The sequence below is a fragment of the Muscardinus avellanarius genome (genome assembly GCF_963383645.1).
Source record: "Muscardinus avellanarius genome assembly, chromosome: 12".
Lineage (NCBI taxonomy): Eukaryota > Metazoa > Chordata > Mammalia > Rodentia > Gliridae > Muscardinus > Muscardinus avellanarius.
The window spans coordinates 94,166,975-94,189,705 of NC_137798.1; the positions used below are offsets into that span (position 1 = coordinate 94,166,975).

At 54.6% G+C, this 22,731-nt stretch overlaps 1 protein-coding gene across 4 annotated transcripts in view; it reads right to left on the bottom strand.

Annotated features, from left to right (window-relative positions):
* Window positions 1–19,364: 19,364 nt before the first annotated feature.
* Window positions 19,365–22,731, bottom strand: part of TTC7B (tetratricopeptide repeat domain 7B) — a gene marked incomplete at both ends in the record, with an annotated part of 236,690 nt that continues 233,323 nt past the window's right edge. For all 4 annotated transcript variants that reach the window (XM_080707808.1, XM_080707806.1, XM_080707805.1 and 1 more), the window contains one exon: window positions 19,365–19,586. In XM_080707808.1, coding sequence (XP_080563934.1) covers window positions 19,365–19,586 — 222 coding nt within the window. The remainder of the gene's footprint in view (window positions 19,587–22,731) is intronic.

Consider the following 22,731-nt stretch of genomic DNA (forward strand, 5'->3'; position numbering starts at 1 on the left):
TCTCATCTCCAGGGAGTTCAGGCCCCTGATGTGCCTTTGGCGTCCCGGGTCCTCACACTGCCCCCGGGGACGCCCCCGGACGGGCTGGGGCACAAGGGGTGGACGTTTGGTCGCTCCCCCTCTCCTCTTCCGGCCAGCAGAGTCCCGGTTTTGCTCAAGGCTGCAGAGGGCGAATCTGCTTCGTGGCTGAGTGGTCGTTGTCATGACAGCCAAATGCTCCCTTTCCAGATCCTTCCCTTCCCAGCCTCCTTTAGAACAAGGGGTAGCCTTTGGCCCCATTTTAGAAGACGAAAGAGAAAGTCCGAGGGGAGACTTCCGGGAGAGCGTTTGCTTCTTCCTAAGAGCGATGGGTGCTGCCGGGCGCGATGGCGCACACCTGTAATCCCAGTCCTTGGGAGGCTGAGACAGAGGAGCGCAGGTTCGTGGCCAGCCTCAGCAACTTAGTGAGACCCCATTTCCAAATAAAAAATAAAATAGGACTGGGGGTGTAGCTTGGAGGTAGAAAGCTCTCTGGGTTCAATCTCCAGTACCCAAACCAAAAAGCAAACAAAGAAAAGGGGAGGGACGCTGTGACGGGTTTTCTTAGGTTGCCCTTCCTCTTTGTACAAGCTGGAGTGCAGACACGATGTCTGGTGCTGGCACAGTCATCTTGCAACTATGTGCCCCAGATTACCGCTGAAGACGGTGGACGCAGAGATCAGAAGAATCTGGGTCCTCATTGACCTCCTCGGGCTGCTTATACCCAGAGTCCTCATTAGGTAACTAATTGCTGTCTTTATTATTTAGTAGGATTTTGTTACTTGCAGCTAAACCCATCAGAGGGGCACGGAGGGCAAGATGGCTCCAGGAGCGCCTGCGCGAACCCAGCACCGCGCCTGCACGCGAGGAGCCTCGCTCTACTAGCCAGGAGCACGGTGGGTCCGAGCCTGTGTACCAGTTGCTTACGCGTGTGGGCACATGTGGATGGGCGACAGATGTGTGACACAGACCTACGAGTGACCTCTGGGGTCAGAATGTGCCTCAAGTCCTGCCCGGTCCTTGGCCCAGTTCCTCGGCCTCTCCCTTACCCTCGCTGAGATGCAATTTCCTTCACTAGATGGGAGAACAGCGGTGACTGATGTGTGCCAAAGTTGGCCGTCAGCACGCTCAGCCCCGCTGCCTCAAGGGCAAAAGGAGAGCTGGCTCCACCCGCAGACGGAACCGAGCAGGGAAGCTGCGTGGACGCGCGGCAGAGGCCGAGCGGTGGAGACCCACGTGCCTCCCCAGCTCCGGGGCTGGAGGGCTGGCTGCGTGCTGTGCCAGCAGAGGAGTGTGTTTGGGCGTGTGTACATGTATGTGTGTGCAGGTGTGTGTGCATGCGGAGGAGTGTATTCCGGTGTGTGTACGCATGTGTGTGCATACAGAGGAGTGTGCCCATGTTCAGGTGTGTGAATTCATGTGTGTGCATGTGGAGGAGTATGCTTGGACATGTATATGTGTATGTGTGTGCATGCAGAGGAGAGTGATCACATGTGCATGCACATGTGTGTGCAGGGCATGTGTGCATGCAGAGGAGCATGTTTGGGTGTGTGTACACATGTGTGTGTGCAGAATGTGTGTGGTGCAACATTGCATGTACAGAGCATGTGCACAGGTGCAGGGGTCCCATGCACAGCGTGTGTGCACATGGTCTCAGGCCAGGGAGTTGATGGACCCTGAGACCTGGAGTCTGAGTCTTGGCCCTAAAGGAGCGGATGGCCCCCTGCCTCCGTTCCTCTGGCTCCCTGGGGCCTGGGCTTCACCAGGCACCCCTGTTCCTTCTCCAGGACCACAGCAAAGCAGCGTGGTGACAGCCCCAAGGGGCTCCACGGGGGCTGGGCAGTCCCTGCCCGCCCCTCCCGGCACCTTGGCAGCCATGGCAGGGCCAGGCTGCGGAGGGCTTCCCTTCCCTGGGAGGCCCGCTGAGGCAGAGCTCATGTCTTGGTCTCTACAGGAAGGGCTGGGTCCTGCAGGAGAGAGAAGGTCGGTGGAGGGAACCAGACTCCGCTCCCCAGCTGCACCTGGCCCCTCCCGCAGCACCTCCCCCCCCACAGCACAGATCCTCAGGCTCGCAAGGTCAGGCTCCACTGGGGCCTCAAGCTGGCTCAGAGGCTGGCCAGTTATGGTGAGCACACTGGAGAGTCCTGCTCTCCCTCTGCCTGAGGGCTGCCCTCCCCCTTGCTCCTTGGCCTCCCCCTCCTCCGCAGGGCTGGCAGAAGGAGAGCCCCTCCCGCATCGGGAGCCAGAGGAGCCCCCCCTCCTGGGTCCACCTGCCCCTCCAGCCCTGAGCCTCAAGCCTCAGCCCCACGGTTTTCTCACAGCAAATTCCATGTCCTGTCCTGGTGTCCTCCCCCAGGGAGTCTTTGATCCAGCTTGGGCCCTGAGCCCAAAAGTCATTAAAACAAAGTACAGCCAAGGAGAGGGAAAAATTGCTCTTCTGACAGGAGAAAGCCAAACACTGTCACACGCCAGGACCACTGGCCCTATCCCAGGAACCTGGGAGGACTTGGGAGGGGCAGGGAGGAGGGGGAGGAGGGCAAACCGCAGGGGCTCAACCCAACAGGAGGACGGTGAGGTGCAGGGCCTGGGGGTTCTGTCGTTGACTGACCTTCCTTTCTCCTCCTCCTCCTCCTCCTCTTCCTCCTCCTCCTCCTTTCCTCTTCCTCCTCCTCCTTCTGATACTGGGGATTGAACCCAGGAGCATTCTACAGCCAAGCTACATTCCCAGACATTTTAAAAACAAGTTTATTTTGAAACAGTGTCTTAAGCCAGGCATGTTGGTGCATGCTTATAATCCCAGTACTTGGGAGGCTGAGACAGGAGCATCACAGGTTCAAGGCCAGCCTTAGCAACTTAGCGAGACCCTATCTCGAAACAAAAGAAAATGATTGAAATAGGGTCTTGCTTAGTTGCTGAGGCAGGCCTGAACCTGCGATCCTCCTGTCTCAGCCTCCCAAGTACTGGGATTACAGGCTTGCACCACCACGCCCGGCTCTGGCTCCGCTTTCGCTGAGGTCTTGAGCAAGCACCAGTCTCTTGGAGACCAGGACCTGGCAGGGCTGGGTCCATGGAGGCCTGGAATGGAGCAGGCCTCAGCTTGACGTCTCCCGATTCTCCCAGGTGTCCTACAGCACAGGTGTTTGGGAGGGACCAGCGCTGGCCAGGCTGCCCACAGAAGGGGTGACCAGCAGACGCCTGGGGAGGCGACTGCCCGACATCACAGAACACCTCGGGTGCCCTGACTTTTCCCGCCTCTCCTGTGCCTGCCCCTTAGGCACCTGGCCTGTCCTTGCTTCCTCAGCCTGCATCTGGGGAAACTGAGGCTCCAAGTGGGACCTCTGGAGGCACATGACCCGTTTAGGGAGAGGGCAAGTGACAGACCCGAGGGCCTCCTTCCTGCCTGTCCCCAGCAGCTCCCCAGGACTCAAATCCAGGGTTCCGGATTCTAGCCGATGGCTGAAGCCTCCAATGAGGCTGGAGTGAGCTCACGGCCAGCCCAGGGCCAGGGCAGGGTGCCCAGAGCACAGCCCGCCGAGTTCCTCCCAGGGTGGCACAGAGCTGGCTCAGTGAACATGGTCCCAACCTGCGTGGCGGCAGGCTCAGCAGCGTGGTCACCCAGGGCGCTGGCTCTGAGAGCCCCGCAGAGAAACCGTAGGAATGGAGTGGGTCTCCCGAGCTGACGGCTGCGCAGGACCTGCCTGTGACTGCAAACGCCCACCTCTGTTGTTAGGTTTACAGAAAGAGCCCTGGCGGGGACGCCCCTCAGGAGGGAGAGACAATATGTAGCCTAGAAGAGCAGACACTTCTGCCCGGAGGCTGGGGCCGCAGGGTGGCGGTCAGGAGCAGCATCAGGCCCTGGCTAGGCATGGTAGGGACCGCAGGCTGACCTGTCCTGTTGCCGTGGACTTGGGGCCTCCTCTCCTTTCTGCCTGTCCCCTACATCTCTGGGAGCTGGATGTTCTGGGGGTGTAGACAGGGCAGGGCAGGCCCCTCCCTCCTTTGCCGGCCCCTCCCTAGCTTCCCCGTAACCTCAGCAGGCTCCAGATGCCCTCTGCCCCCCCCACGAGACCAGCTATGGCCAAGGTGACCCTCTGTGTGGACACCCCGAGCAGAGCCTCCGAGTAGGTGTGGTTGTCAAGGCCACAGCAGCCACGGCTGAGAGTTGGGGGAGCTGAGGCACAGAGAGTCCGGCCAGCCTCCACCCTCTCTGCTCCATGGGATGTGTGGGGCTGGGAGGGCTCTGCTGGGTTTGTGGGACATGTGTGCAAGATCTCTGGCTGTAAGGACAGCCCAGGAGCCTAGGGTCAGTGCCCGGGGACAGGGACATCCATGCTCTTTCTGGAGAACATGGTGGAAGGAGCTTGGGGACAGATGACCTGCTTCACGTCCTGCTCCAGCTACCCATCCGCTGTGTGGCCCTGGGTAAGGTCCTGAACCTCCCCAGAGCCTTGGCCGCCTCACCTGTGGCAGAGCAGGTATGGGTCTGCTCGAGTGGCTGTAACAAACAGCCCCGTGGTTCGTTTTTCTCACGCCTCTGCAGGTTTGAAATTTGAGACCAAGACGTCGGCAGGGTTGGTTTCCCCAGAGGCCCTTCTCCTTGGCTTGTGAGTGGTGTTGTCTTTACAAGGTCTTCTGTTGGTGAGAGTCTGTATCTCAATCACTCTGATAAGGACACAGGGCTCTTGGATTAGAGCCCACCTTATGACTCTATTTAATCACTTATTTATTTTTTTGGTGGTACTGGGGTTCCTGGAAGCCCTTCTACTTCCGGGCTACACTCCCAGACCTATTTTATACTTTTTTACATTTGGAAACAGGGTCTCTTAAGCCAGCAAGGCTGGCTTCGAACCTGCGCCATCCTCCTGTCTCCGCCTCCCAAGCGCAGGGATTACAAGCGTGCATCACCACGCCCGACTTAATCACCTATTTAAAGGCTCCATCTCCAAATCCAGTCACATCCCCAGGTGTGGGGAATTAGGGTTCCAATAGATTGATTTTAAGAGGGACACAACTCAGTCTATAGGAAACCAGGTTCTGGAGATCTGCCCCCTCTGTGTGTGATAAGATTTTTTTAAATTTTTTTTTATTTTTTTGCTTTTTGGTACTGGGGATGTGGGAGTTGCTGGATTTGTCTTTTTTGGGCTGTAGACTTGCACTCAACCTTCGGGTTGAGAAGGGTAGCAGGCACATAGTCTGTGATCATAAGATGCACTTTGACCCCACCCACCAGAGTCACAGCCATGGTGTCCAAACCCATGCTGGAGCAGTGGGCGCAGGTCTTATGCGCTGGCGTGGGGCTCCGTGGGGAGGCCTGGCTTTCAGTGCTCCGCCCTGCGATCTCTCTGCAGGGGACAGGGGTCATGGCGGAGGCGGGCAGTGGAGGGGACCATACCTGCTGCAGGCTTTTCTCTCTGGGTCCTGAGCCCTGGGCAGGACAGGGAAGCCAGAGTTGTTCAAAATGCCTAACCTGACCCTACAGAGACTTGGCTGGGAGGCGGGTGCCTCTCAGTCCTCCGCTGGAAGCTTCTTTCTTGACCCAGGGAGCCCGGCTAATGTGGTCAGAAATTTCCACACTGCTTACATGGGGCACTGTGCTTTATAGCTTGCCCCTCCCTCCCTCCTTCCTTTCCTTCTCTTCCTTCCTTCCTTCCTTCCTTCCTTCCTTCCTTCCTTCCTTCCTTCCTTCCTTCCTTCCTTCCTTCCTTCCTTGTGCTGGGATTGAATGCAGGGGCATTCTACGTCTGAGTTACACTCCCAGACCGATTTTATCTTTTTATTTGGAAACAGGCTCTCACTTTGTCGCTGAGAGCCGCGCTAAGTAGTTGAGGCTGGCTTCCAACCTGTGATCCTCCTGTCTGAGCCTCCCCAAGCACTGGGATTATAGATGTGTGCCACTATGCCTGGCCCCGGCTCCTTCAAAAACAATTTTTTTTTTTTTTGACGGGGGTAGTGAGGATTAAACCCAGGGGCATTCTACCTCCAAGATACATCTCAATCCCTATTTTATTTTTATTTTGAAACAGGGTCTCACTAGGTTCGTGGGAGTCTCACTACTTGCGGCAACGGCTATCCTTGAATCTGCGATCCTCCCGTCTCAGCCTCCCAAGTCCTGGGATTATAGGCGAGCGCCACCACGCCCGGCTCCTTTACGCTTTTCATGGCTCTGCACACTCTCCACCCACCTGGCACTGCTCAGCTCTGGGCGGGGGGCAGGCGAGGGAGTCTAGCGCCCCACTGTCTGGAGGGCACCCTGGCAGCAGGTGGAAATGTACTGGGGCCGAGGCCCAGCCTGGGGAAAGGCGTGGGTGAGGAGACACCATCTTGCCACCGTGGGCTCCTCACTCTCAGCCAGGTGGGAGACAGGGTGGGAAGTGTCCCCCTGGACCAGCTCTTGGTCCCCACCACAAGCCCTTACCCAGCTGAGCCTCTACTTCCGGAGGCAGTAGCCAGGCCAGGCCAGGCTGCTGCGATCCTTCCTAAAAAGGAATTGGGTTGTGGTGGCCCAGGCTATTTTTAGACAATTGTGTTGAAAATCCCAAAGTACATGTAGCATCATGTATTTTTTTTCCAGAAAGAAAAACATGGGCGTAAGTAGACCCCCCCACCCATGGGTGGTGCCCCCGGGGGAGCGTCCGCAGAGTATCGGGGCAGCAGTCTGGGCCCTATGGCTGCCTGAGGTTCGGGGCTCGGGCTCCAGCCTCAGGCAGGGGCCTCCATCTCTCTGCAGCACGGAGCGCTTGCGGGCGAGGCACAGGGGGTCACTGCTCATGACATGTGGGGAGCCCGAGGCCTGCCTGTCCTCATCACCACCCCATCTCCAGGGCCCACTTTTGAAAAATAGCTTTCCCGAGGTATACTTGGCATATAATAAGCCACATATTTGAAGTGTACAGTGCGATGTGTTTTGATATATGTCTCCACCCATGAGGCCTTCTCTGCGATTAAGACAGTGAGCATAACCGTCACCCCCAAAGTTTTCTTTGGCCTTTGCGATCCCTCCCTCCTGCCCCGATGCTTCCCTGCCCCAGGCAACCCTGGATCTGCTCTTTGTCACGATGGATTAGTGAAGAGTTCCTAGAGCTCTGCAGCGCTGGAATCATACAGCATGTTCTCCCTTGTCTGGCTGCTTCTGCTCTTTTTTTTTTTTCTCTTTCTTTTCCTCTTTCTTTCTTTCTCTCTTTCTCTTCCTTCCTTTCTTTCTTTCTTTCTTTCTTTCTTTCTTTCTTTCTTTCTTTCTTTCTTTCTTTCTTTCGTGTGCTACTGGGGATGGAACCTGGGGCATTCTACCTCCGAGCTACACTCCCAGCCTATTTTTTATTCTTTATTTTGAAGCAGGGTCTCACTGAGCTGCAAAGGGCCTCACTCAGTAGCTGAGGCTGTCCGCGAACCCCGGCCCTCCTGTCTCAGCCTCCCGAGTGCTGGGATCACAAGCGTGCGCCCCGCGCCCGGCTCTGTCCGGCTTCTTCAGCTCATCATTGTTATTTTGACGCTCAGCCATCACCGCAGGCATCAGTAACTCACTCCGTCACCGTCACCGAGTGGCGTCCCGTTAGAAGGACGCACTGGCGCTGGTTTATTCCATCATCTGCCGTTGGATCTTTGCACTGTTTCTAATTGGGGGTTATTATAAATAAAGTTGTCATTACAATTGTGTATGTCTTTATATATGTTCAAAGACTACATATGTATATATATTGGGGTAAATACAAGAAAAGGAATTCTTAGGTTTGAATTTTTAAGAAATTGCCAAGTGGCTGTACTGTTTTATATCCCCATCAGCAATGTCTGTGGGTTCCAATTTCTTTACACGCTTGCCAACACTTGTTATTGTCTGTCTTTTTGATTAGACATCTTATTAGATGTGAGATGTGAGATAGTATCTCTCCACGGTTTGGATTTGTGTGTGTGTGTGTGTGCATGCATGTGTGTGTGCATGCATGCATGCATGCGTGTGTGCATTTGTTCGTGTGTGCGTCCGTGTGTGTGCGTGCGTATGTGTGTGTATGGTGGTGGAGATTGAACCCTGGGGCATTCTACCTCTGAGTTACACCCCAGCCCTTTAAAAATATTTTTCTGCTGGGCGTGGTGGCGCACGCTTGTAATCCCCGCGCTTGGGAGGCGGAGACAGGAGGATCGCGCAGGTTCGAAGCCAGCCACGCTGGCGTAAGAGACCCTGTTTCAAAAATATAAAAAATAGGTCTGGGAGTGTAGCCCGGAGGTAGAAGGGCTTCCAGGAACCCCAGTGCCACCAAAAAAATATATATTTTTTTCTTTTGGAAACAGGTCTCACTAGGTTTCTGAGAGTCTTGCTATGTTGCTGAGGCTGTCCTCCCCACTGTGATCCTCCGGTCTCGCCCTCCCAGTACTGACATTACAGGCGTGCACCACCACTCCTGGTATGCTGAACATTTTATCATGTGCTTGCAAGCCCTGATCTCACCCTTTTTTAAAAGTAAGCTTTTAACTTTGGAATAATGTTAGATTTACCAAAAAGTTGCCAAGGTAATACAGAGAGTTCCCACAAATTCCTCATTCAGTTCCCCCTAATATTAGACCGTTATATCACCTGGTACATTTCTCATAAGTAACGAATGGACATTGTACATTACTACTAACTAAGTGAGGGCTTCATCCTGATATCCCCAGCCTGTAGCACTGATGTGATACAAACGCCCTGTGACCGAAACACCCAACAAGAGCAGCTTAGAGGGAGAAAGGATTTGGGGTTCATGGTTTTGGAGGTTTCACCCATGGTTGACCAGCTCCATGGCAGAATCTGCTGGGCATGGTGGTGCATGCTTGTTATCCCACCATTCGGGAGGCTGATACTGGAGGATCGCGGTTTGCAGACAGCCTCAGCTATTTAGCGAGGCCATTTGCAACTCAGTGACACCCTGTTTCAACAATAAAAAGACTAAAAAATAGGTCTGGGTGTAGCTCTGAGGTACAGTGCCCCGGGTTCCATCCCCAGTACCGGGGGGGGGGGAGCTGCTTGGTGGCAGGAACTCAGGCAGAGGAAACGCTGCTCTCAGCAGCCAGGAAGGAGAGAGAGGTTGGGGGGGGGCAGCGGCCAGGACAGAAGCAGTCCCTGCAGCCACGCCCCGTGACCTGTCCAGCCATGCCCACCTACCAACTTGACTGCATTGCCTATGATAAGCTTCTTTGGAGACATTTCAGATCCAAACTATAACCCGTGCCTTTCCTATCTATACCACGTTATTTTGTTAACACGTACGTCCCCACAGGCCTTGCCGGTTAGTATCCATTCTTACACGTTTCCTTGATTTTCATGCTGTGTGTGTCAGAGAGAGAGAGAGAGAGAGAGAGAGAGAGAGAGAGAGAGAGAGAGAGAGAGAGAGAGAAAGAAAGAGAAACTGGGGATGGAACCCAAGGGCATTCTACCTCCAAGATATACCCCCAGCCCTTTTTTATTGTTTTGTTTTTGGTGCGGTACTGGGGGTGGAATCCAGGGGCATTCTACCTCTGAGCGACACCCCCTACCCCTATTTTTATTGTTTATTTTTGAAACAGGGTCTCACTGAGTTGCAAAGGGCCTCACTAAGTAGCTGAGGCTGTCCACGAACTGCGATCCTCCTGTCTCAGCCTCCCAAATGCTGGGATTATAAGTGTGCGCCACCACTCCCGGCTCCCCAGCCCTTTTTAAAATTATTTTTATTTTGAAACAGGGTCTTGCTAAGTTAGTCAAGGTTGGCCTCGAACTTGCAATCCTCTGTTTCAGCCTCCCTATCCACTGGGATTACGTGCCTGTGCCACCATGCCCAGCTTCATAAAAAGTTTTATTGACAAATATTAAGTGAAAAAAGGTCTGTGAAATATTCTCTCTCTATATATAGTGTGTGATTTCACTTTATAAATATATACTCATAGATAAATGCTGGAAGGTGAACCCTAGATGGTAGGATTTTAGAGTATAACTTTATGGTTCTAAAATTGTCCATGGGGAATGTGGTAAGTGGAATTATAGCCCCTGAAGACTGTTTGCGTCCTCCTGTCTGAAACCCAGGACTGTGCTGGTTTACATGGCAAAAGGGGCTTTGCGGCTGCGGTTAAATTAAGGCCCTTGAGGTGGGGAGACGGTCCTGGATGATCCAGGCAGGCCTGCTGCAGTCGCAAGGCATTCTCAGCGAGTGAGGAGGCAGGAGGGTCAGGGTCAGGGGGAGGGTCAGGGCAGGAGATGCGGCCAAGCTAGCGCTGCGGAGGTTGGATGATGTCATTGCTGGCTTTGGGGATGGAGGGAGGCAGTGGCCCAGGGCAGCCTGGACAAGCTGGAAAGGACGAGGAACAGTTTCTCCCCTTGGGCACTCAGAAGGAACACAGCCCTGCCATCACCTCGATTTTTTCCCCCGTGAGACCCATTTCTGACGTCTGACTTCCAGAACTGTAAGATAATAAATGTGTCCTGTTTTAAGGCACTAAGTTTGTGGCAATGTATCATAGCAGCAATAAGAAACTAATAGAGGATGTATTTTATAATCATAAAAAGAAAAAGCTGCTGCAAAATAAAAAGGAGCTGTGTGTGGCTATAAGAGTTTTCTGTGGATATTACGAATGCTAACTTAAGAAGTTTGTTTAGCTGATCATATTGGAGACTCGAGCGCATGGAGCCTGAATGGGTTCAGTCATGGTGAGGGCCTCATGGTGAATGGTGGGTGGCCGTGGCAGGAGTGGTTGTCAGGACAAGTGGTCACATCTCCAGTGGGAAACAGGGGCATGTGGGGCCAAACTTATACTTTCATAACCAGCCTCTTGTGAGAACTATTGAGTCCCATGAGAACTATCTCATGGTATGGGGGAGTATTACCTTTTGGACACTCCCCCAAAGACCTGAGGTCCTCTTACTAGGCCCCGCCCACATTCTTTTTTTTTTGTGTGGTACTGGAGTTCCTGGAAACCCTTCTACCTCTGGGCTACACTCCCAGACACCTGTTTTTTATACTTTTATGTGGAAACAGGGTCTCCTAAACCAGCAAGGCTGGATTCGAACCTGCGCGATTCTCCTGTCTCCGCCTCCCAAGCGCGGGGATTACAAGCGTGCCCACCACGCCCGCCCTGGCCCCGCCCACATTCTTACCGCCTCCTGGTAGCACCGCCCTACAGACCAAGCCTTCAATTCAAGCCACGCCCAAACCATAGCAGTGAACCGGCTTCATCAGGAACAGCCCAACTCAAAGTACAGCCTGGCCTGAGACTTCAGAAACCATGAAGATAAAATACCTACAGAGTTGACAGCCAGAGAATTTGAAGACACTGTTCTGAGATGTCTCCTTGCCTTTGAGTTCTCCTCGTTTCTTGTTTAATTTTATTGTTTTTGAAACTACTGTCAGTAATGTAAAAATAGTTGTAAAAACTAAATTAGCTGTATTTGGACAGCCATCTTTAAAAACTCTAGAGAAGATTTAAAGTTGCTTATATATTTTGGGCTCAGCGGGTGCTTTTTTCTCTTCTTGGGGTCAGATCCTTGCTGCCAGTTTGAGGACAGACTGGCCCCCGTGCAAGCTGGCTGGGCTTAGCCACCTTGCGGAATGGAACAGAACTTCAAGGGCCTTGGGCATCTGCTCGTGACCCCTCAGTGAGGCTGAGAAGCCCAGCCCTCCCCATGGTCACTCAACGTCGCTGCCTCACAGAGGTGTCCCCTGGCCACTTGGCCTAAAGAAGCCCTCCAGCTTTCTCCCAGGGCTCCCACCTGTCTGGCAGTTGTCTTACTAATTCCAGCTTCTATTTGCTGGCTCCCCAGCCCCCAGCTCCTGGGCCAGGTCCCGGGGTCTGCCCGCACAGGGGGCTCCGGGCACAGCAGCTGGACAAGCAGGAAGGCCAGCTGCTGCGTGGTTGGGGGGTCTCACCCGGGCCAGGTATCCAGGAGACCCCGGAGCCACCCCTTTCCAGGTGCAGCCGTGGTGCAGCAGGGCTGGGGGGTGAAGTCGAAGCCCAGGTGGGATCCATCCCAAGTGGACCCTTGCGGGTGCTGCGTGGGAGGGCGGGGCTGGGCTCCGTCCTGAGAACGCAGGTGTTTGTGAGGCGGGCGGGCACTGCTGGCTGCGTGTGTACAGAGCATGGATCTCAAGTATACTTAAGATCTGTGCAGAGACTATTCTACCCATTTGGCAGATGAGGAAACAGCCTCAGAGGAAACAGCCTCAGAGCGAACCAGCAACTCTGGTTCTCGAGGGTGGGGGCCAGCCCAGATTCAAACTGCAGCCCAGCCAGGCCCATGGCGGCCTGCGCTCTTGTCCCCCAAGGAGCTGCCTCAGGCGCTGTGAACAATGTATTGTGCGGGTGCCCAGCTGAGCTGCGAGTCCCTCCTCACCCTGAGACGGGAGCTCAGGAGGCCATGGCGAGGACAGGCAGTGGCCGGTGACCTGGCACGGAGGCAGGGTGTGCAGACTCGGCGCATCCCACCTCTCACCAGCCCCTCTCCTCCTCCACGCAGAACAGGGGCCTCGGCTTGTCCTGGTGCTCGTCCGAGCCTTGTGCTCAGGAGAGAAGAGGAGTGCGCCCCTGGGAGTACTTGGGAGGCTGAGAAGAAGGATCATAAGTTCCAGGCCAGCTGGGGAAATTAGAAAGAACCTGTCTCAAAATTTTTAAAAAAAGGTTTTGTTTTTTTTTTCCAGTATTGGGTACTGAACCCAGGGACATTTTACCTCCAAGCTACACTATTTCATTATTCTTTATTTTAAAACAGGGTCTCACTAAGTTGCAGAGGGCCTCCCTAAGTAGCTGAGGCTGGCCACGAACCCGCGATCCTCTTGATTCAGCCTCCCAAGTACTGGGATTACAAGGGTGCGCCACCACGCCCCGCCAGGGCTGGGGTTTTAGCACTGAGAGAAAATGTCATGCTGCCCTGCAGCCCAGTGGGGAGAAGTGATTACCCCCACTCCACCTCGGAGACCGGCAATGGAGTCTCCTTGTCCATCAGAGGTGACGTGACCAGCTGGGCGTGGTGGCGCACGCTTGTAATCCCCGCGCTTGGGAGGCAGAGACAGGAGGATCGCGCAGGTTCGAAGCCAGCCGCGCTGGCTTTAAGAGACCCTGTTTCCAAATAAAAATATAAAATAGGTCTGGGAGTGTAGCCCTAAGGTAGAAGGGCTTCCAGGAACCCCAGTACCACCAAAAAAAATAAAAAAGAAGTGACGTGACCAGGCAGCCAGGTCTGTGTGACCCACAGCCCAGCGGTCACCAGGGGACAAGTAGCAGAAGATGGAGGTGGAGGCCAGGGAGGCCATGGGCAGCAGACGGCCGGCCGGAGCTCCCGGCTTGAGGCCACCCTGCAGAAGATGCCCCAATGCCTTGCTGCCCCCTCCTGTGCCTGCTGCCAGCCCTGCTCAGTCCTCGGTGTTTGGGAGGGGCCCGAGGCCCTGTATGATGGCTTTTGGGGTGGTGGCCCTGGCGTCCCTGGCTGGCACCCCACAACCCTGACAGCTGCTTGCTGACTCACGGCTCAGCCCAGAAGCAGGCTTGGCAGGAGAGACTGTTCCCATCTGGCCATGAGGCCCCCAGCGGGGCACTTAGCAGGAGAGCCGCCCAGGGCCCCGCGGAGGGACACAGCCTGGCTCCAAGGCCTTCTGGGGAGCCACGTCTGCGTGAGAGGCTCACAGGATGTCCTTTTCCTGTCCCACCGGCGAGGCGGGGGGCGGCAGGAAACCAGTGACGGGCGTGGGAGGAAGGCTGGTGGCAGAGGAGAGGCAGCTCCCAGGCCAAGCTCCTCTGCACGTGCGCATGTGCACACGAGTGTGCGAGTGTGCCGAGGGTCCTTGCCCCTCCCCCAGGACCCGAGCGAGGTCTCGGGGCTTGCGGTGGAGTGTGGGTGCTCGTGGAGTAGGCAGTGAGGAAGGAGGGAACAGCGAGAGGTGAGTCTGCTGCCACCTTGTGCAGGGCCCCAGGGTGCTATTTATAGCATAGTTGGTGCCCCAATTGGTCCAGGTCCACCATGCTGGTCTTGAGAGGCGTGGGGGCAGAGCGGGATGGCGCTGGTGGAGATCCAGAAAGAGGGATCCATGGGAGGCTCCCTGGGGGCTGAGGGATGTCAAAGAGGGGGATGGCAAGGACACGTGGCTGGGCCTGTCCAGGAAGTCCCTTCTGCTGTCCCCAGGCCTTCCAGCATGGGTGGAGAACGCCGCAGAGCGCAGGATGTCCTGTGGACAGACAGCATGGGGCGTCCAAAGGAGACCATGTGACTGTCCTGAGGAATCCAGGGCTGTTCTGTGAGGCCACAGACATGGATGCACATGTGTGCACACACATACGTGTACACATGCACCCTCCCTTTGGCCATGAGGACGGATGGGGGCTCAGAATTACCCCTCCCACCTGAGTGTGTAAAGGGCCCTGGCCACTGCCCAGGCCCAGGCTCTGGAGACAGCAGATGAATCCACAGGTGGCACATGAGCCTGGAGCTGGGGGAGGCCTGCCCAGCCCACACAAACCTGGGTCCTCAGGGTCCTTTGCAGCTGGGAGGGGTGGGCTTTGGGAGACAGGCCTCCTCTCCTGCTTCCTCCCCAGGTCCATTTACCTTCCTGTTACTCTCAAAGTCCCCCTGCTTGCTCTCTAAGCTACTGAGAAAGGGGAGACCTCTCTTCCATGGCTCACCTGGGGCCCAGGTGCTCGGCCTCTCCGTTGCCCCTCTGCAGGACCCACCTGGCTCCACTGAGGCAGAGCCCTCCTCCCTGCTTCCCAGGGATGGTCCAGCTGACTGTGTGAGCCCCCTCCCCGCCACCTTCCCCTCTGCAAACCAAGGGTGCGTAGTGACCATCCCTCCAGAGAGCAGCCCCCTTGTCCAGGTGTGGAGACAGGCCTGCAATCCTACTACTTGGGAGACTAAAAAGGGGGAATCACAGAATTGAGGACAGCCTCAGCAACTTAGTGAGATCCTATTTCAAAGTAAAAGAGACTGGGGGTGTACTCCCAGATACACTACTCCAGGTTAATCTCCAGTACCAAAGCCACACCTCCCTCTCTCCCACTGTGAGCACCTCTGCAGCAGCACCCTGGAGGTAGACCCCCATCCACACTGTAACCTTTGAACCCACTCCAGCCTGGCTTTGCCCATCACTCTGTCCAACAGCTAGTCTTAGCTCAGGCGGGCCTAACACAGTAGCACAGACGGTGCCTTATCAACAGAGAGGTACTTCCTCACAGCGTGGGAGACTGACGCCCGCGATTAAGGTTCTGGCCGGCCTGGTCTCTGGCGAGGCCGCTCTTCCCACTTAGTGGCTGAGAGGGGAGCATGGCCGCCCTTCGGGGTCTCATCTCCTCAGGACACTGACCCTGTCGAGCCAGGGCCTCATTTGACCTCAGTTACTGCCTTCATGGCCTTCTGTCCACCTGCAGTCACATCGTGGGGTAGGGTCTTGTTATAAGAATTTGGGGGCGACAATTCAAGCCGTAGTACAGCTCTTGTGCCAACCTCTGCCAACCTTTGCATCCCTTACACAAAGGACAGTTCCTAGGCCTGCCCTCCTAGGCCCCTGGGCAGCGGCCGGAGCTGTCCACCCATCCTCCTTGCACCGTGGCCTGTGCTTGGCTTCTGAGACTCCACTGCCCCATTGGCCCCTGGCGTCCCAGCCTGCAGCCTTGCCCAGCCCCGGCGCTCAGCCCTGGCCTCTTCCTCTGTTTACACTCGCTCCAAGAAGGGCCCACCAGGCCCCGGTTCACGCCTCACTCAGACCCTCCTGAGGGGCTTCCTGATGTCTTACCCTAAACCCGCCTAAAACCCCACTCCTGTTCTCCCCGTCACACCTCAGGTGCCACAGGAACAAAACCTCTTGGCTCTGTCTTTGGAATATTTGTTATCCAGACGCTTCTCACCGCTTCCTCAGCCTGCTCGGCCCCAACTGTCATGGCCGCCTCCTGGCTTCCCTGAAGCTGGCAGAATGATGTGCTTCCCTGCGCTCCCCAGCTCCTTTATGCCCCCATCCCCGCAGCCTGCAAATATGTCACCTCATGGGGCAGAGGAGTCTTTGCCGAGGTGGTCAGATGAAGGACCTGAGGGGGGAGGGATCCTGGGTCATCCCGCAGCCCGCGGTAATCACGCGTCCTTACAGAGGGAGGCCGCAGGTCAGAGGGCAGAAGACGGTATAGTGACTTAGCATGTGATGTGGGCCACGAGCCACAGGAAGAGGAAGCTTCTAGAAGCTGGAAAATGTGGGAAAACAGGATCACAGCACAGAGAAACCTTGATTTTAGACTTGCGAGTTTGTGTTGTTTTAAGCCACTGAGGTTATGGTAATAGTTTTACAGAAGCCCCCTTGAGGCTACATGCCCGGCCCTGGCTAAGCCTCTGACCCTTCTGCCTGCTGCTCCATCCTTTGTCACCAGCGTCCCCTCCAGCCACGGTTGACCCCCCTGACCTTGTTTATCTGCTTCTGAGCATGTCGGTGCCTCCTACATCTATTGGCCTGTCTCTTTCTCCAGAAGACAAGCCCCGTGTGGAGAGGGTATCTGTTTCATGTCATAGATGTCTATTGGATGGATGGATGGATGGATGGATGGATGGATGGATGGATGGATTATATAGATGAGAAGGCCTGGACCAGGGCAGGGGAATGACTCGCCTAAGTTATCGAGTCTGCGCTACCAGAATTCCAGCATCTCCAAATCTCATCTCAGTCCAAAAATCCATCTCAGCTGGGCAGACCCGGGCACCTGCCAAACTTTCATCCTCAGGTCTGAGTCTCAACCTCATTTTGCTAGGTAACTCGCCACACAGGTGTCTTGCCCTCCAGGTTTCTGCTTCCTCATCTGTGAGTGAACCAGTGAACGAATGCCCTTAGTTGGGGAAGGCTTGGCAGGCCAGAGGACTAGGAAGAAGGCCAGGGCAGGGAGAGAGGGGTTAGGAGGCAGGCTGGGCCCCCAGGCCTCTGGAACATGGAGCCTGGTTCCAGGCAAGAGTTTGGAAGGCCATCAAGGGGGCTACAGGGAAGAGACCCGACTTAAGTCTCTGCCCAGGGTGGACCCGACTGTGGGCCCCCAAGAGGGGAGGGGCAGGGGCCAAGGTGCTGGTATAAAGGTGGAGAAGTGGAGATTTGAGATGTAGTTTGGGTAGAAGATAGGACTTACTGAAATGCAGACTTTGGGGTGGTGGTAGAAGAGAGCAGAGGACCGAGCGTTTAGAAGGTTCACCGATGGGGAGTGTTGGGGACCATGGCCCTTCCTAGCATTTCTCAGAGGCCTTGCAGGGGTCAGTGATAAAGAATCGCTCTGTTTGCTTTTCAGCAGGAAGGAAACCATAACAACTCATGTGATGGATGGAAAGATCTCAGGCTCCAGTGCGAGCCTGCGGCCTGGCCTCTTTCCATCCCCTCTCTCTCTCTGCCTGAGTTGGCACCGTTCTCAGGCAGCCCGCTGCACACAATGACAAGTGGCCAGCAGCAGTCCCTGCAGGCACCTAGGGGGGCTCTCACTGGCCAAACGTGGGCCATACTTGAAGCAGTCATTGAAACAAGAGGGCTGCCCAGGCCAGGCCCAGGTCCATCCTTGAACCGTGTGGATGGAGAGCAGGGGAAGGGGTGGTTCTCCTGCCAGGCAGGATGATGTGCCCAGGAGTCCAAGGTCAGGCCAGCACAAGCTGGCAAGGTGCAGGGACCGTTGGTCTTGGGGCCTGCCCTCCACCCATCTGGTCTTGCTTGGGGTGGTCTCACCCCACACTCTTGCGTCAGATGGTGGAACTGGGCCCTGAGTTTCCAGTTGGGCACATTGCTATCACAGGTACTTGTCCTTCCTGCCAGTGTCTAACATTGCAAATACTATGATCCAGGACTGCCAGGCAGGATTCGTCTCTAGAACTCAGCTTCCCCTCATCCGCCCGCCTCAGCGAGTCAGGGAGGTTGTGCCTGCCCCGCAGGCTTTAGAGTAACTAACATCAGAGTCCAGGCTCCTAGCGCAACTACTCAGCCTAGCTGCTCTGGGGATCGTAGACACCTGGTCACGTTCGGGCTGCATCCTGGTCTTGCCGCCCACCATGTTGGATTCAGCGTTGGGCTCCAGCACCTTATGCTTCCCCTTCTGGTGGCAGGAGGTGGCTGCAGTTCCAGCCTCACTTCTGGGGTGCAAAGTCCAGCAGGAAAGAGAGAAAGCCTTTCCTTGCAGCCCCCATTCTGATTGGGCTATGTAAATCACAGGAACAGGATGTGGGTTGGTCAGGCCCGTGTCATGTGCTCCAATCTCAAACCCCATCCAGACAACACGGGAAGAATTGGGAAAGGTAAATTCCTAAACTGAAATCAGAGCTGTTGCTGCAAAGAAAAGGTTTGAATGCCCAGGATACGGGAATCGTGTATCCACCGCGAGGATCATCTTCAGGATATGAGTAGAGAGAGAAGCTTGGATGGAGTAGAGACCCAAGGTTTGCAGCTGCTCTCGTGGGACCAGCCCTAGGTAGTGGCATCCCTGCTGCCTGGCCTCTTAACACCCAGGGGGGCTTAGTCTGTAGCCCAAGAGCTAGGCCACAGCCTTTCTCAGGACTGACAGCTCTTATGAAAGACACGAGCCAGGGTCCATTTAAAAATCATTTTTTTATTAACATCATCTTCCCATTTAGCCAAGTGTCTGTCATGTATAAGGAATGTCGGTAAATATCCCATTTGAAGCTTCTTTGTACATATTTCCATCGATAAATAAACTCTGAATTCACATAAAAAAGTTAAACTTAAATAACTCATATTTCCTTCTCTTGTAACAGGCATATATTGGTAAAATATAAATATTCTCGGACTCAGGCTTTGCTCTAAGTGAGGAGAACAATAATTCTTCACATGGTACAATTATTGACAATAAAACCAAGAAATCATCAGCTGGTGTCCTGGCGTGGACTAGCACTGAGGTGGGAAACCGAAAATTCACATTTGGTTTCTGGGCGAAGGAGGGGCAGGAGTGGAGGCGGGGAGCAGGAGACAGGACAGTTAGTTGTTTTCTTTACAGCTCTGGGAGTAGGAGACAGGACAGTTAGTTGTTTTCTTTACAGCTCTGATAAAAATAATCTGTTCTGCCACTGAATTTGAACTTTGAATATATTCTTCTACATTTGCTGATTTAGCTCCATAATCATTTTGCTTAAAACTCAGATGTCAACTAACCCAAGGTGGCACCTAATCCATGTTGAACGACATCAGGAGGATCAGAAACTATCATTGGGCTGGCAAAAATGTAACACAGGAGCGCACAAGGAGGAGCGGCGATTCGGGTTGGTTTGGTTAGCTCACTGCAGTCAGTCGGTCAGTCCAACATTCATCCGGGGCCTCGGCACAGCAGACTCGTCCCCTGGGACAGCAGGACCACCGCTGGCAGCCCAGGCCGGGCATCCTCACCCCACAGCAGGTGAAGCCGCCGCCTACTCAGAGAACGCGGGGGATGATCGTGAAGGGCACGGCCGGGCTGCTGGCCTCCAGCTCCAGGGCCGTCAGGAAGCACTCGGTGGCCGCCGCGTCGTTGCCCTGAGCCTGGAGTACCTCGCCCAGCCCGTTCCACACCTCGTGGGCTGTCGAGTTCACCTGCACTGCATCCCTGAGGATCTTCTCTGCCAGACTGTAGCGGCCCAGCTGGTGAAGGAGCAGGGCCTGTGGAGGTGGAAACACAGACAGACAGACAGACAGTCAGAAAGGCTCAAGGAACTCTGGGCACATATTCGTCTTTGAGTTTTCAGTAAGGTTCTCGAAGGTGGGACCGTCTCGCCACTTGGCTGGACATGTACTGACTTTTCAAGCAATCCCTGAGCTGAGGGACAGCAGTGAAAATGGTTGCTAGCACTACAAGGAACGGCTGCAATCTGGCCATCTTAGAACTATAAGCATGGCAGTTTCGTGTGGTTCCTCTGAAAACTTAACAACTAAGCATGGACCAATTGGAAGGCCCGGCCTGCACTGACCAGCGCAGCCAACCTGCACCGTCCCAGCTGACGCCCGCCAGCACACAGGGTGCCTGTCTCCTTTTGACTTTTAACCTAAAAAGAATGTCATTTGTGACAACTGATACAATCGATTTTTTTTTTTTTTTGCAGCTCTGGGGATGGAACCCAGAGGCATTTGACCTCTGAGCTACACCCCTTGCCCAATTTTTTTGTTGTTGTTAAAAATGAAGGAATGTTTATAACTTCATAACTCCAAAAGATCATAAAGTGCACATGTTTTGGTATTGTTATGAATAAAAGCTGCCAAATTGTTAAGGAGTAGAGAAGGGTCAGGTTTTTGTTAAGTATTTAAGGCAAGGGTTGAAACTTGGTTCGCTAGAGCTCTCAGTGTGAAATCAAAAGTGCTTACATCACCATGTATGTCCCTAAAATATGCTTGCCCAAGTGGGACAAGTCAGTGTAGTCAGGCCCAAGAAATGATCCAAGTTCCACAATGTACATTCTCTTCTTGTGACATTTTGAAATCTGGAAAGATCCATACTGTTGTGGAGGAGGGTCAGGTTAGCAGGCAACTGGCTTGAACTCCTCAGATTCATACTCTGGGGCGCCTTCAGCTCTCAGAAGAGATAATGCCATCATTGAGCCCAATTTTTTTATTCTTTATTTTGAAACAGGGTCTCACTGAGTTGCAAAGGGCCTCCCTAAGTAGCTGAGGCTGTCCGTGAACCATGATCCTCTAGTCTCAGCCTCCCGAATGCTGGGATTACATGCGTGCGCCACCACGCCTGGCTCTCTGATCGATTTTTCGATTAATATCTTTCAAGAATGTGCTTCTTTGTTCTTTTAGATTAATAGATTTCAATCTGCTTTCATAGCTGAAAAATTTGGTAAAATGGAATCTTATTGGGAAAACCCACATAGTTTTGTGTATAAATGGATGCGGTCAAACTGCTCCAGCTGGAGGGCAAAGGAGCAGGGAGCCCAGTGTGCCCAGGGATCCTTGCAGTGGCCCTTGACAACCATCTGGAGATTCCCCCATTAGGGCAAAAACCTCTAAAGTGGCCAGTGACCGAGTAAGAGGACATGACTCTTTCTAGAATTCTACAAGCATGGTGCAATTTTTTTTAAAAAACTGGGGATGGAACCCAGGGGCCTTCTACCTCTGGCTACATCCCTAGACCTATCATATATATATATATATATATATATATATATATATATATATATATATATATGGTTTTTGGCGAGTCTAGGGATGGAACCCAGGGGCATTTGACCTCCGAGCAGCTGGCAGGATGTCAGGTCTAAGGGGCTCCTGCTACTTCCTTCTAGGAGAGGTTGTCAGCCGAACCCCCCTAGAACATCCCCACGCAGCCAACAAGAGATGGCAGTCATCAGAAATCTGAGCAGTGGTGGGAGTAGCCATGCAGACGGCCAAAAGAGGCCCCTTTGCATCGTTCCAGGGCGTGGTGGGGCTCATCTATCACCACTGCTTTAGATACAGGGAGACAGTGTGCAGAAAGGCCAAGTTCTTGCCCAAGGTCACGGGGCCAGTGGACATCGGGTTGCAGGCTGGCCAGGGTCCATCCATCACCAGAGCCTGCCCCTGTGGCTTTAAGAGGCAAGCAGTGGCTGTGGCCCAGAGCTCCACAGGGCTCTCGTACCACGCCCAGCACACTCAGGCGGTAACCCAGTTACATCCAGGCAACAGCAAATGGGCATCTGCCATGCTGAGGCTTCCTTTTAATTTCTCTGACCACTAATTGCCCACTTTATTGCTCCTTCCCATGTTACAACTGGGAAATTGCTCCTCTCCAATGCACAGATTTTCTCGGGCTCAGGCAGGCCTGCTGCTTAGATGCATCCTGGGGAGATGACTCTCGGGTCTGGAGGCTCCCTGACTCTTTGGTGGCTCACAGGCTGGCTGGGATCTTGAGGTCTGGGGTGTCCTGGCAGTAGAAAAGTTGATCAGAGAGATGTGGAGGCCAGGAGGGCACTGCTTGAGCTGTAGTGACTGCCCCGGCCCTGCTAGAGTGAGGCAGAACATCCCAGCCCCCTCGGGCTGGGTGCAGCCTATCGCGAGATTCCAGGGTTCAGGCAGAGAGCCAGCCCTGGTGGGCTCATCTGACGTCAGCCTCGGGGCTGGGCTTGCCCCGTGCCGGCGGGCTCTTGGGCCTCCAGAGGCCTGTTCCTAAGGTAGGAACAGGCTGCCATTCCCAGGTGACCCTGAGGCTCCGCAAGCAATCTGTTCAGTGCAGTGAATCCCACAGCGGGAGCTGCAGGGGAGACAGCACAGGCATGCAGGGGCTGCAGGGCAGAGGAATGGCAAATAGGACTCTCCCCAGCACTCCAAGAGGAGCTCAGAATCAGTAGCCCAGTGGATGGACCAGAGCAAGCTGTGGCTGGAGTCTGAGCGGCTGCTTGAAGTCAGCACTGTGAGGTTGGACAGAGCAGGGCTGGGACCTGGACATGCCTGGCTGTCAGGGGTGGCATAGCACCCAGGCCCCGTGCAGTGGACGGGCCTTCCCTTTCCTGCCCCGCCTCACTGAGTTCTTCTGCTTCAGGTGCCATATCCTCGCTGGTCCTGCAGGCTCTGCTTTCTGTGACTCCCAAGCTCAGAGGCCTGACTCTGTTCTCATCGCCAGCTGGGCCCACCCTTCCCTCAGTTCCACTCGCTGGCTGGTAGCCAACACACTGCTGGGTCCTCTCTGACCTCCCCAACTGTAGTCAGCCTGGCCCTCCTGGCTGGAGGTCCAGTCCTCTGCCCAAAGCCTGGGGGCTCCCTGTCCCTCTAAGAGCCCAAGCCACACTGCCCCACCCCCATGGGGAGCCCTACCCAGAGCAACGTGGCTCCT